This window comes from Lissotriton vulgaris, chromosome 4_1 (genome assembly GCF_964263255.1).
Source record: "Lissotriton vulgaris chromosome 4_1, aLisVul1.2, whole genome shotgun sequence".
Classification (NCBI taxonomy): Eukaryota; Metazoa; Chordata; class Amphibia; order Caudata; family Salamandridae; genus Lissotriton; species Lissotriton vulgaris.
This window is the reverse complement of record NC_141691.1, coordinates 1524576455-1524589223: the sequence shown is the minus strand read 5'-3', so window position 1 is coordinate 1524589223 and position 12769 is coordinate 1524576455. Positions and strand designations below refer to the sequence as shown.

The window sequence follows — 12769 nt, the reverse complement described above, 5'->3', positions numbered from 1 at the left end:
TCAGAGCCTCAGATTTTCGTAGCCGTTGTGTACTAGACACCATATCTGTTGTAGGCTGAGCTTTCCTCGGGGAGGTGGGTGGGCGCATGGGAATCTATGAAAGTTACCAATACTGGGGAACTAAAGTTACCGGTAAGTAACTTGTTTTCTTACCCCAGTATTGGAACTTTCATAGATTCCCATGCTTTGTATCAGAGAAGCAAACAGTTGGCAAGATAATCACATTTTGCATCGTAAATATTAGCAATAGATAACATGACATTAGATACAAAATGTGAAAAAATTGAAGGTGGGAAAGAAAGGAAAGCTCACCATTAGTGGAAGAGGTTCCTCAGGACAGCCTGTCCTACTGCTGCATCATCTTGTTGCAGAGATTCCAAGCAGTAATGCTTGGTAAAGGTGTGAACGCTGCTTCAGGTAGCAGCTCTGCAGATATCCTTAATTTGCACCTCCGCGAAGAGGGCTGTTGAAGAAGCCACAGATCTTGTGGAATGTGCTCGTATCTTTCCAGTCAGTGGCTTTCCAGAAGCCTTGTGACAATGTAATATGGCGCTTGTGATCCATCTTGAAACACCCTGTTTGGATAGTGGAAGGCCTTTACTCGGTCCCCCGAAGGCCACAAACAGTTGAGAAGATTTTCGAAAACCTTTAGTATGTTCCAAATAGAATTTTAAGCATCGCTGTACATCCAACGAATGCAACGCTTTCTCCGCTGGCGTAGAAGGTTGAGGGAAGAACGTCTTCGGAATGACCGGTTCATTCAAGTGGAAATCTGAGGGAACCTTTGGCATGAACATAGGGTTAGTCCTCATGATGACAGTGTTCCTCTTGAATTGAAGGAAAGGTTCTTGGATGGTCAAAGCTTGTAATTCTCCTACACGCCGAGACGACGTGAGAGCAAGGAGGAGAGCCAATTTCCACGAAAGATATTTGATGTCAGAACGATGGACTGGTTCAAATGGACCCTTCATAAGTTGAGAAAGGACCAGATTCAAATGCCATGTTGGAGGAGGCGGTCTCACCGGTGGATAGACCCTGAACAAGCCTTTAAGAAATTGCTTGATTATTCTGGAAGACCACAAGGAAGGCCCGGAGTCTGTCCTTCTGAATCGTGACAAAGCAGCCAAATGGACCTTAATTGATGAATGGGCTAGTCCAGATTTGGCCAAAGACAGCAGGTAAGGTAGGATCTGATGAGGCTTGGAATTGAATGGATCAATGCTTTGTTTTGGACACCAACAACAAAATCTTTTCCACTTAAGGCGGTAAGTCTTGTTAGTTGAAGGAGCCCTTGCTTGGGACAGAACTTCCCTACCTTCCCTTGACAATGGCAGGTTCATAAATTCTCGCTGTTCAGGAGCCATGCAGTCAGGTGTAACGACTGAGGATCCGGATGCAAAATCTGTCCTCCGGACATCGTGAGAAGATCCGGCAGAATCCTTAGAGGCAAGGGAGGAGCTATCGACAACAGATGGAGCTCCGTGAACCAGAACTGCCTCGGCCAAGCCGGGGCTATCAGGATCATCCTGCACGGTTCCACCTTGAGTTTCCTGATTAGTCGTGGTATCAGAGGAATGGGAGGACAAGCGTAGAAAAATGTCTTCGACCAGGCTATCGAAAGGGCATTTCCCAGTGAATCTTGATGGGGAAGCCTGCTTGCATAAGACCGGCATTTCTTGTTGGTCGGAGTGGCAAAAAGGTCGATGTCCAGCCTGCCCCACAGGCTGAAGACTTGTTCCAAGACTTCCTGATTCAACTCCCATTCGTGGCTGACCGAGAATGACCTGCTCAGTCGGTCAGCGTTTTCGTTCAGGACGCCAGGCAAGTGTCTTGCCGTCAGTGACATCTTGTGCTGGATCGCCCATTCCCAGACCTGCTTAGCCTCTAGTGACAATGGGCGCAATCTGGTCCCTCCTTCCTTGTTCACATAGTGCATGGCCGTGGTGTTGTCCGTCCTGATAAGCACTTGTGAACCTTCCAGGCAAGGAAGAAACGCTTGCAGAGCCAGTCGTATCGTCCTGAGTTCCAACAGGTTGATGTGGAGGCATTTTTCCTGGGGTGACCAATGACCGCCGACATGTAGGTCCTGCATCACTGCTCCCCAACCCTCCAATGACGCGTCCGTCGTTATCACTTGTGGAGACGGGTCGTTTGCGAAGGATAGGCCTTGGGACATGTTGTTTTGATCTGTCCACCAGAAGGCCGCTTCCTTCATCTCTGGAGTGATCGTCACCCTGTTGTCGAATGAACCGTGGACTTGCTTCCACTGATTGTCCAGTTGCTCCTGCAAGGGACGCATCTTCAGTCTGCAATGGGGGATTAGTGGGATACACGATGATATCACTCCCAGCAGAGACTTGTAGCGGCGTACTGAAAGAGACTTTGTTTGTAAGTCTTGGGCCATGGTTTGTAATTTCTGCCTCCTTTCCGGAGTAGGAAACTCTCGTGATAGTTTCGAATCCAAGATGGCTCCCAGAAAACGAGCCCTTCTGGACGGGACCTGGCAAGATTTCTCGTTGTTCAGAGTGAGTCCCAGGTTCTGAAACCAATTGGTACATGCTTGAACCGCCTGCAGCGCTGCATCTCTGGACGGAGCTTTCAGTAACCAGTCGTCCAGATAGGGGAAGACCTGAAACCTGTGTTTTCGCAGGAAAGCTGCTACTGGCGCCAGCACCTTTGTGAAAATTCTTGGGGCTGAGCGGAGTCCAAAGGGTAAAACCCTGAACTGGTAATGGCTCTTGGCTACTGTGAATCGCAGAAACCTTCTGTGCGCTGGGTGAATCGGAACGTGGAAATAGGCATCCTCGAGATCGAGTGTGGCCATGAAATCCCCCGGGCTGATCAGCTTCAAGATGTCCTGGAGGGACACCATCCGGAAGGACAGAGAAATGAGATAGGTGTTTAGCCCCCTGAGGTCTAAAATGGGGCGCCACTTGTCGAGCGTCTTCCTCACCAAGAAGAACCTGGAATAAAATCCTTGACCTCTTTGGTTTGAGGGAACTGGTTCTATTGCCCCTTTCCGGAGCATTTGTTGAACTTCGAGCCGAAGGAGACGCTGGTGTTTTGAAGGAGTGGCTGCCGGGGGCTTGGGTGGAGGGACTTGTGTGAATTCCAAGGTATGCCCTTTCCCAATGGTGTTGAGCACCCAACGGTCCGATGTTATCTTGGACCAGTTGTGAAGGTATTTGTTGACCCTGCCTCCAACTGATGACTTCCTGAAGGAGGGTCCAGTAGGAAGAGCCAGGAGGCCGCTATTGGCGCTTGGACAAATCTCGTCCTCGTGCCCCCTGCTTTCCTTTATTGTAAGGCCTGGAGTAATTGGAAGACTGGCCCTGCCGCTGCTGGTAAGGCTGACGGTGTTGCTGGGAACCTGAACCTGTGTTGGAATAGCGTTGTTGTTGGAAGGATCCTCTGTAATTACCACCCCTGCCTCTGGATCCCTTGAAAGGCGACTTCCTGTATTGAAGTGTCCCCAAGGACCTAGCAGTCTCGGTGTCCTTTTTTATATCTTGCAGGGTGTCGTCAATGAGTTTGCCGAACAATGCTTCTCCATCAAAGGGGAGATCTAATACTTTATTCTGGGTCTCGGGCCGGAACCAGGTAGCCTTAAGCCATCCTTGGCGACGGAGTACTGCCGCTCCAGCCAATGAACGGAATGCAGTAGTTGCAATATCCATTGCACAATCGATGATTTCCATCGACGTCGCCTCTCCCTCCTGCAAAATCTTCTTTGCCTCAGACGTAGATTCGGGAGGCAGCTGGTCAAGGTACGGGGCGACATCGCACCAGAGTTGGCGGTCGTACCTACCCAGGATCGCTAAGGCATTAGCCGCTCGCACCAGCAAACTTGCCATTGATGAGAATCTTTTTCCCACGTTATCTAACCTCCGCCCTTACTTGTCCGGAGGAGTTGTTAGTGGTGCAGAAGGGTTGCGTGATTTCCTCTGCGCCGCCTGCGAGATCTTAGAGTCTGGTCTTGGATGACCTGTCAAGGCCGCAGGAGCATCATCGGTCGCTTTGTACTTTTTATCGAGACGCGGTAGCACCGGGACCACCGTCGCCGGGTGTGTCATAGCCTTTAAGCCCTCTTTCCATAGGTGATCCACAATAGGAATGAACCTGGCAGTTTTCCGAAAGGGTTCCTTAAAATCATATAAGAAACAATCTGTGGTAACCTTAGGCATGGCCAATTTAAATCTTGCCGCAGCTCTCTCCATCAGCTGATGGAAGCCCCCAATGTCCGCTGGCGGGGAGTCCGCCGCGTCTGGAATTGGTGATGCGGGATTGTCAATAACATATTCATCATATTCCGTGTCGGGATTAGAGACATGATCTGACTGCTGGTCCTCATCCGAGGATTCCTGAACATCATGAGTCCCTGGCAATCCAGAGGAATCCTGTTGGAAGGACGCTCGAGGCTGTGGAGAAGTTGGGGCCGTGGTGGCACCAATGAAGCCGGAGTCCTTGAAGGCGTAGCCGGCGTTGACGTAACTGGCAGAGGTCTACTGGCCTTAGATTTATAATCTTGTAGCATCTTATGCAGATCTTGCAGGAAAGACGTTGGCACTGAAACCATTTCCTCTTCCGGTTGCTGCTGCTGCAGCTGAAGATGACCACTCTCCTCATGGCCGTATTCGCCCTCTGAGTCAGTGTCCTGGCATTTGACAAAAAGTTGGGAAGGACTATTGGCATAGCTATATGCATCTTGGTCATCTTCCTCTGATTCTTCCTCTTGAAGAAGCATGGTAGGTAACAGAGGGGACACAGTCCTTGGAGAAGTCATCTCTGGCGTGATCCGCATCACAGAAATGGTAATCCGCTTTTCTGTGGATAATATTGTAGGTTCCGTAGTCGACGGTTGTATGTACGCCGGCGAGATAGGCGTTGTGGACGTCGTCGACGATGAAACTGTCGACACGCCAGCCGTTGTCATAGTCACTGTAGTAGTCGTCGACGCCCTCGTCGACGAGACCGCAGTCGTCGACATAGTCGTCATCGTCGCCGACGGTAACATCGTCGTCGGCACCATCGCAGCCTTCGTCGTCGACGGAACTTTCGTCGTCGACGGGCCTTTCGACGTCGACGGGGCCTTCGTCGTCGACGGGGCCTTAGTCGACACCCTTGTAGCTGGCACCTTTGTCGTCGGCGTCTTCGGTTTCTCCGTCGACGGCAAGGACTCCGCCGTCGATGGTAGCGTCGTGGACGAACCTGCTGTCGACGGAGCTTTCGATGACGTCGAAACTGATTTAGGTGTCCTCGTCGACGGGCCTTCCGCTGTCGACGTCTTCGTTGTCGAGGACTTAGAGCTCCTCTCAGAAGACTGGAATGAAGGTGTTTTGAAGGCTGTAGCAGTCTTCTCACCTGTAGAAGGCGTAGAAGGTCCATCCCTCTCCTTTACACTTCCGTGAGGAGATTTGCTGGGACCTGGGCTCTCAGACTCACTGGGGTTTTTTTTTTGAGGCCTTAGAAGATCTTCCTAAAGAAGTAGAAGGGGAACCCCTACCCCTTTTCACTGACCTTCTTGTAGAAGACATCGATCCTGCATCCTCACTGTCACTTGAGACAGTATCCTTCCTTGATTTAAGCTTTTGAAGCCATGTCAGGAGCCTACCCTCACGGTCTCGGAGGGTTTTGGTGGAAAAAGTGTGACAGATCTTACAGTCAGTAGCCTGGTGGTCAGGATAGAGGCAATAAATGCAGTCCTTATGCTTATCCTCCACAAAAAGCCTTTTCTTGCCACAGGTGGAACAAGGCTTGAAAAGGGCTTTTTTCTTCTCAATTTCCGACATCCTGGAAGGCAGCAACAATCCTGAAGAGAATCTGGAAGATTCTGAAGAAAATCCTTTAGAAAATCCTGAAGTAATCCTTTTGAAGAGTAGAAGTTGAGCAGAGCTCAAAGGAGACTCCCTAGCACAACGTGCGGTAGAAAATCTGTGGCTCTGAGGTTCCTTCAGGAAGGTTCTAAGTGGTGAGGCACTTCTGATTGGCTGAGGCCAAAGTTTGGTCTCTTTTACACAAAGAGGGTGATATGCTACAAAAGGGAATGAGGCCTAGGCCTTTTTTCCATTGTCTTTTGTACCTACAGCTATGGTATTTTTGTTACCGAGACTCCCATTCCGACGACGGGGAATGATACAAAGCATGGGAATCTATGAAAGTTCCAATACTGGGGTAATTCCTGAGATACCGGGGACTTAGACACAGGCGAACACATCTTTTAGTTACACAAATGAAAGGAGGAATGCAAAGTATGTTGTAGTCTAACCGAGAGAATTTACAACAATAGCTTTTTAAACCCCTACTAACTGAGAAGAAAACAAGGAGTCTAGCATATTTTAAGAAGTAAAGGAACTAAGAGCTTAGAAGTCTGTTTGACTCATCTCAGACTATGGGAGCAGAGTAGAATGTTTTCAGGTCTTCAGGGTTCTTTGCATTAATGGGACTTCAGACTTAAAATATTCTCATCAAATATTGTGATGAAATCAGCTGTAATAATGCTGCTTTCTGCAAACTGGTATTATTACAATCTCTTTTATAAAGGAATTCGAGAGAGTCTTTTGGTTAAGTCAGAGTATGTCCAATGTAGAGTAACAGGACCAGTTATATAGAAGGAAACGTTCCAACATGTGAAGCCGCTGAAGAACTATAGTTGCTCCCTGTAAGATGTCAAACTAAATTTAATTAACACTTTTAATGCACAACATGGCAGCGGCCCAAGATATCCAAGAACTAAAGTGTCATAATATACCCCTGAAAGAGACTCATGAGAGAGATTAGCCTTTTTACCATGATTCATGTAAATATTACTGAAAAGGAAACCATTTGCAGTATCTGCTGCTGCTTTGGAACAAGAATCTGAGAGCAGAAGAACAAAGTCATAGCTATTCTAGAGTTTTTTGTTAGTGAATTTTGTGTGCACCAGTACCTTTATTTTTTCCCTCTAGAGCTGTTAAGTGGTATCAGGCCCTGGTGAAAAGGGCTGATGAAGAATACTTAAAATTAACTTATTAACCAATCGGATGTTTATTCGATATACACTGAAAGATGAATGTTTTGTGGCCGGATGAAGCTGCAAGGACTTGGAAGTTGCACAGATCACTGCATTAAGCCAAACCAGGTCATACGCCATATCACGTTCTCTTTCAAAAATCCTAAGGCCACATTATAACTAGAGGACAGCATGAACTACTGAACATGACTCCTACAGTTTGCAAAAATTAGATTACTTGAAAGGATTTATAAAGTGTTTCTACTTACCCAAAATTTTCTACAGTTTTTGTATTTTAAAAAGAAATTGTTACATAGGTCCTTCTTGTAGTTATTGTCATCCATACATTTGCTAGAAGCATCGGTTTCCTTTAAACAAAACAAATAAAAGTTAAAGTAATATTTTTTTTTTAATTAAGCCATGTGGTATGTTCCTAAGCCTTGATGGAACAGTTTTATTCTGTTTTAACAATGCCTATATGAATGACGTGAACGCTATACTTCAATTTTGAAGAACTATTGTGTTTGACAAAGTAATGATATTATAATCCACAGCAATAGCACACTTTCACAATGTCTCTGACCGTATCTTGAAAAGCAGTGTTCCATAAAAATTCATTTGGAAGGCAACAGGGGATTTACCTTTTCCGGTGTTACTGTGTATTGGAAGCAGCTGCTTTATATTCCTTCATTTGATCACAATTTTATAGTACTTTTTCGAGAGGAAAATAATTATTTCAAGGCAGTCGCTACCATAATGATGTGGAGTTTAGACACATTTGTAATTGATCAACAAGACTTCAAGGGCTGAACAAGAGAACCCCTCCATAAAGGGACAATGTTTTCTGTGTCCTGCTTAGCAGTGGAAAGTGGTGAGATATTTACATTTGAGATACCCTGTGACCAACAAGCATTGACCAAAGCAAATAGGTCTAGCATTAAAGTGCTAAAGCATACAACGCAAGGGCTACCAGTTTTGGTACAGCTTGTGTAGAACAGTAGTGACAAAAGCTATAAAGCATGTGGGTATATAGTCACGAGGGAAAACAAAAATGTGTTTCAATGTCTTACAGCACAAAGATAGGATTTTTTATGCTGCTCAGCACTTTTTGCATACACAAATTATAATAGAGTTGCAAATTTAAGTGTACACACTTTTTGTAAAAGTTTAATGTAAAACAGTATTTTATAGCCTCTTCTGTTCCTCCCACAGAGCAGGGACTTCGTACTGTCTCATTCCGCCATGGCTCTTCATATGTTCTCGGGGGACTATTTTCTTATTGGTTTCCTGCTCTGTTACGATTTGTCTGTGTTCAGCCTCGGTACCATAGCAGTCTACATGTGCATATAGCATTCCTCCCTCCCACCTCCTCTTAATGTCACAGTTGTGTTAGTGCTACCTCTCATGCTGTACCTGCCACTCCATTGCTTGTATTTTTTTTCCCAAGTATTTTTGCACTTTTCGATGTCCCGCGTCATTTGGGCTGTTTTCAGTAGGAGATAGGTTTGGTTCTGGCCTCCCTGTTAGGGGGGGGGGGGGGGGGGGGGGGGGGATTGGGCTTTTTTTAGCCATCTGATTCTCTACATTATACTTTAATGTTGGCGTTTGTGCTCTTTCCTGTCCTAGTTGTTCCATGCTGCTATGAGTTCGCCTTTCTCTGGGCTGTACCTAATGTTAAGCATGAGGAGACACTGCTTTGAATGTTTAATAGAAACAGAAAATGCGTCCCGCCTGCCAGCGCATTTGAGCCCTCGCAGCTGTGCAACACTGGCATCCCCCGATGTGGAAGCTGCAGCGACTCGTGCAGGGGGCGCTTTCCCAGACAGTAGCCATGTGATTCTGCTGAAAACCAGCTGTAGGCGTTTAAAATGTGCACAAAATAAAGCTGGGTATTAATTTTGGATGTTCAAGGTAGTTAATGTCTTCATTTGTCCGCTTTCTTTTTCTAGGACTAAGAAGCACGGACCAGGAAGTGGAAGACAGATCAAGGGTGATGGTCAGTGCTCGACTTCTGTTCTGTATCAACCCTTTAACGCTGTTCCCATAGTACTGCAACCGTTCTGGTAATGGAAAAGGTACCACTCTCTAAACGAGGTGCACATTGAGGGCATATTGGTCCATCGAACTGAGCCAGCTAGCCGGGTACCTGTGCATAGACTACAACTGCGGAGTACTGAAGCTCACCATATGTGAGGGTTATCTTCTGGGTCTGACTTGAGTGTGTGTGTGTTGAGATGCTTCGGGGCGTTCAAACTCCTCGGCAATCTATTTAAATAATATGGTTGCCCTGGCTAGTGAGAGGCAAGTGGATGCGGCTGGTAGGGCGTCACAGAGCTTGTATTGACAACTGCAGCGCAGAGGAGGAGAGGACTCAAGGGATAAGGAGCGCAGCAACAAGCGGCATGGTTCAAATGTCTATTATTTGAAAATAGACAAGCGGACTGTGCAGTGAGTTTTATTTGCGCGGGTAGCAGTGTACTCCAAGAGAAATAAAGTGGTACAGAATATGTTTTCACATGTGTCTGTTGAATTGGTGTGCTAGCCCTCTAAATCAGGGCTTCTGTATGTTTCCAAGGGTCATGGCTCACTGACATACAGGGGTAATATCAGATCCTACTAATAGTGTTAATTATGTGCTGCATTAGGTCTTATATTATTTTTTGTGTACATGTATCGTAATTTCTGTTCTCTGTACAGTTTTGACTATTTGGTTCCAATTACTGCACTGTCTATGTTAAATGGGGCAGTGACAAATCTAATATTTGTTTTGGATGGGTGAGTTACACATGCGCAAGGTACGCCGTCACATACCAGGTCTCAAAGCATTGTTCTTGGTTGTATTTGAGACGTGGACTGGCTGCTTTAAAGGGACCTGTCGGGTTTGTTGCTGTGAAAGAAATAAAGTAATTTAAGGTTTGTAGCAATATACACTATTAGCTAAAGAAGCTTGGATGAAGTGAATTGATCAAAATGGAAAAGTAGAGATTATGGTAGTGGGGGAACCTTCCTTATCAGTACAATGAGCACCTAGTGAAGAGTTTTTTATTCCATTCCCTCCTCAAAGGATAAGAGCCTGGGTGCTAACCAAACTGGTTATTTCAATACTGTATCCCATTCTCCAGCATAACCGGTTGCAGAAACTACAGCATTAGGAGGTGGTGGTGGTGAGTGTTTGTAAAGCAATAAAAGTTAAGCCATATTACTCTGGCGACTCGGTGGACTCAATCGGTCAGTGTTTGACCTCATGGTAAAAAGTTCAAATCCACGCAGGTTCACTCAGCCATTCATCCTTTCAAGGAATCTCTGAGGGTTCACTCAGCCTTTCGTCCTTTCAAGGTCAATAAAATGAGTACAATTGAGTTGCGTAACAAAGATCTTTTCATTCCTATTTGCTTGAATATATTGCTGGCTTGTTCTGCCCTGAAACTGAAGTACATCTCGCTGGTGAAGTCCAAAATAGTACATGTTCTTTTACTCTTTCTTTGTATCTGTAGAGGCATCCTCACTTAATTCTAGACTGGATCCTATGGGGCAGTGCCAGTCTGAGAACTTTATGGCCGTTGTCTTCTATCATTTTACTTATGAAAATAACAGTAATGTAGTGCTGCTTTAAAGGCACAAGAGGAATGGCATCAGTACTTTATTAGATCATGTATTTTTTACATCAAAGGTAAAGTCCTTTTACAGTTCACATTTTTGGCAATGGTTGTTTATTTTTAGGTTTGCCATAATATTATTTAAATTGATTACTTTTTTTTCCCCATTAGAAATTATTTAGGAAAATTCTAGCATACAAAAACACATTTTACTACATTGCGGTCTCCTATTCTTGCAGGGTTGGTGTCTTTCTTCATTTGTGCATAATTTGGTACCTTTATTCTTGAAAGCATGGTTTGCTGTATTTGGTTATGTATTATTTTTTCATCTTGTGTGTAGGATTTGGTGTCGGTCTTCATTGTATGTATTATCACTGGGTTGAGCCTACTGCCTTCTGTTTTTTGTATAAACAGCTGTCAGAAATGTGCAGCTGTGGAGGGTCATCTAGACGTTCACCCTCCTCAGGCAGAACAGTTAGCACCATTTAGTTGGATATTCCACAAATGTTAACCGTAATCCAGTTTGTGGCTATGTACTGTAGAAGGAATATACGGTCATCATTCATTGTAACATGGCATGGTTTGAATGAGTTGGTTGAGAGACATCCCTCGTAACATTCTTGGCAGTACTGCAATTGCATCTCTTAAGTTTCCTGTTCAGAATGCTTTAGTTTCAATCATATAACCAACTGTGCATCTACCCAGCAGGACAGTGCCATAGAGGAGCACTGACGTCCTGGAGAAGCACCACTGGTAGTTCAACATTTTAGCCTGTATTGATTGATTGATTCAGGCCGTTGGAAGCTTTCAGCATGGATCACATAATCGTCTTAATGGATGTGATGTAGTAAATTTGTTACATTTGCATTTCGTCCTACGAATTCCGAGGGCGCCCGTTCCGTGCACTCCTCCATCCCGCTTGTTTTCTTTTGCTCCTGCATGGTTTGTTCACGGATTTTGCAATTGTACATATTCAACCATTGTTCAAGTATATTTCTTAGGAGTAGCGCTCAAAGAAACAAAAAGTACGATTAAAGTTCTTGGACCTAGCATTTATCCTAGCGGTGAGGGTCCTCACTATGAGGTGGAAATCCCCAAGATGCCCGGCATATTTTTTTTTTAATCATGCAGCACTTTACTCGTCTCCTCTCCCTCATAGCCTATTTCTAATTTTCTGATTCTCCAGCGCCACAGGGTCATACTAATGGCAATAGCACTATGCAAATATGATCATTCCACTGCAAATAAAAAAACTAAAAGTATAAAACATTGTCATTTTCAACACCTGGAGCTCCAACTTTCACAAATGAGAGACCGATTGAATTGCAAATGCTTGTTTTAATATCTGGCCCAAAGTGGTCACTAATGTATGCTTGTCTGGTTGCTTTTGTGAACAGCGTAACTAGATGAAAATGTAAATGTAAATGTATTTGAGCTTATATAGCGCACAGCTACCCGCAGTGGGTTTCCCGGCGCTTGCTTAGGGAACCCGTCCTGGTATTCCCCTGTGAGATAGCCCCGGCAGGGTATCCACAAGGTGAAAGCCAGGCATCCCGCCGCGAGGGGCCGTTGTGGAGATTAAGCAAGCTATTGCCCAGAGTCGCAGAGTGTGAACCCGTGAGTCGAGAAGGCACCGGAGCGAGAATTATCGAGTCCGTGGAATTTTTAGCCCAAGACCCGCCGAGGCGGGGAATTGAACCCTGGTCCAGGGCCGATCTCAGCTTCCAGGTCTGCCGCCTCTAACCCCTGAGCCACACTACTCCATGTAAGCACTGTACACAGTCAAAAGCAAAGGATACAGTCAATAAGTGATGGGAGGGGTAGCTAGGTTTTGAGAGCAGAAGTGGTCTGCTTTTGTACAGTGCTGTACTCAGTTTTAGTGTAATTACTGGTATCCACAGAGTGATTAGCTCATGGAGTACATCTTCACTGTTCGACTCACTATCCACATAGTAAGGTATTGTACAAAGGACTTTTAGATACCAACAGCCTTGCATAGTTTGGAAAGCTGTGCCACATAATCCCTGAATGGATTTTCTGGTTCACCTGTCCTTTATTGCGCTCCACCCTTTCCCAATGGCGTGGACTATCCATGAGTAAATTCTGGGTGCTTAATGTTTCTACAAGACTTCAACCAAAGGGGGCACCACAACTGTACTGCTACCCATAGCACAGAGTGGTACTG

General features: G+C 45.5%; 1 protein-coding gene across 2 annotated transcripts in view; it reads right to left on the bottom strand.

Annotated features, from left to right (window-relative positions):
- Positions 1 to 12769, bottom strand: part of CHCHD7 (coiled-coil-helix-coiled-coil-helix domain containing 7) — a 101814-nt gene that overhangs the window by 22965 nt on the left and 66080 nt on the right. For both annotated transcript variants that reach the window (XM_086965766.1, XM_086965767.1), the window contains exon 5: positions 7258 to 7356. In XM_086965766.1, the coding sequence (XP_086821892.1) occupies positions 7258 to 7356 (99 nt within the window). The remainder of the gene's footprint in view (positions 1 to 7257; positions 7357 to 12769) is intronic.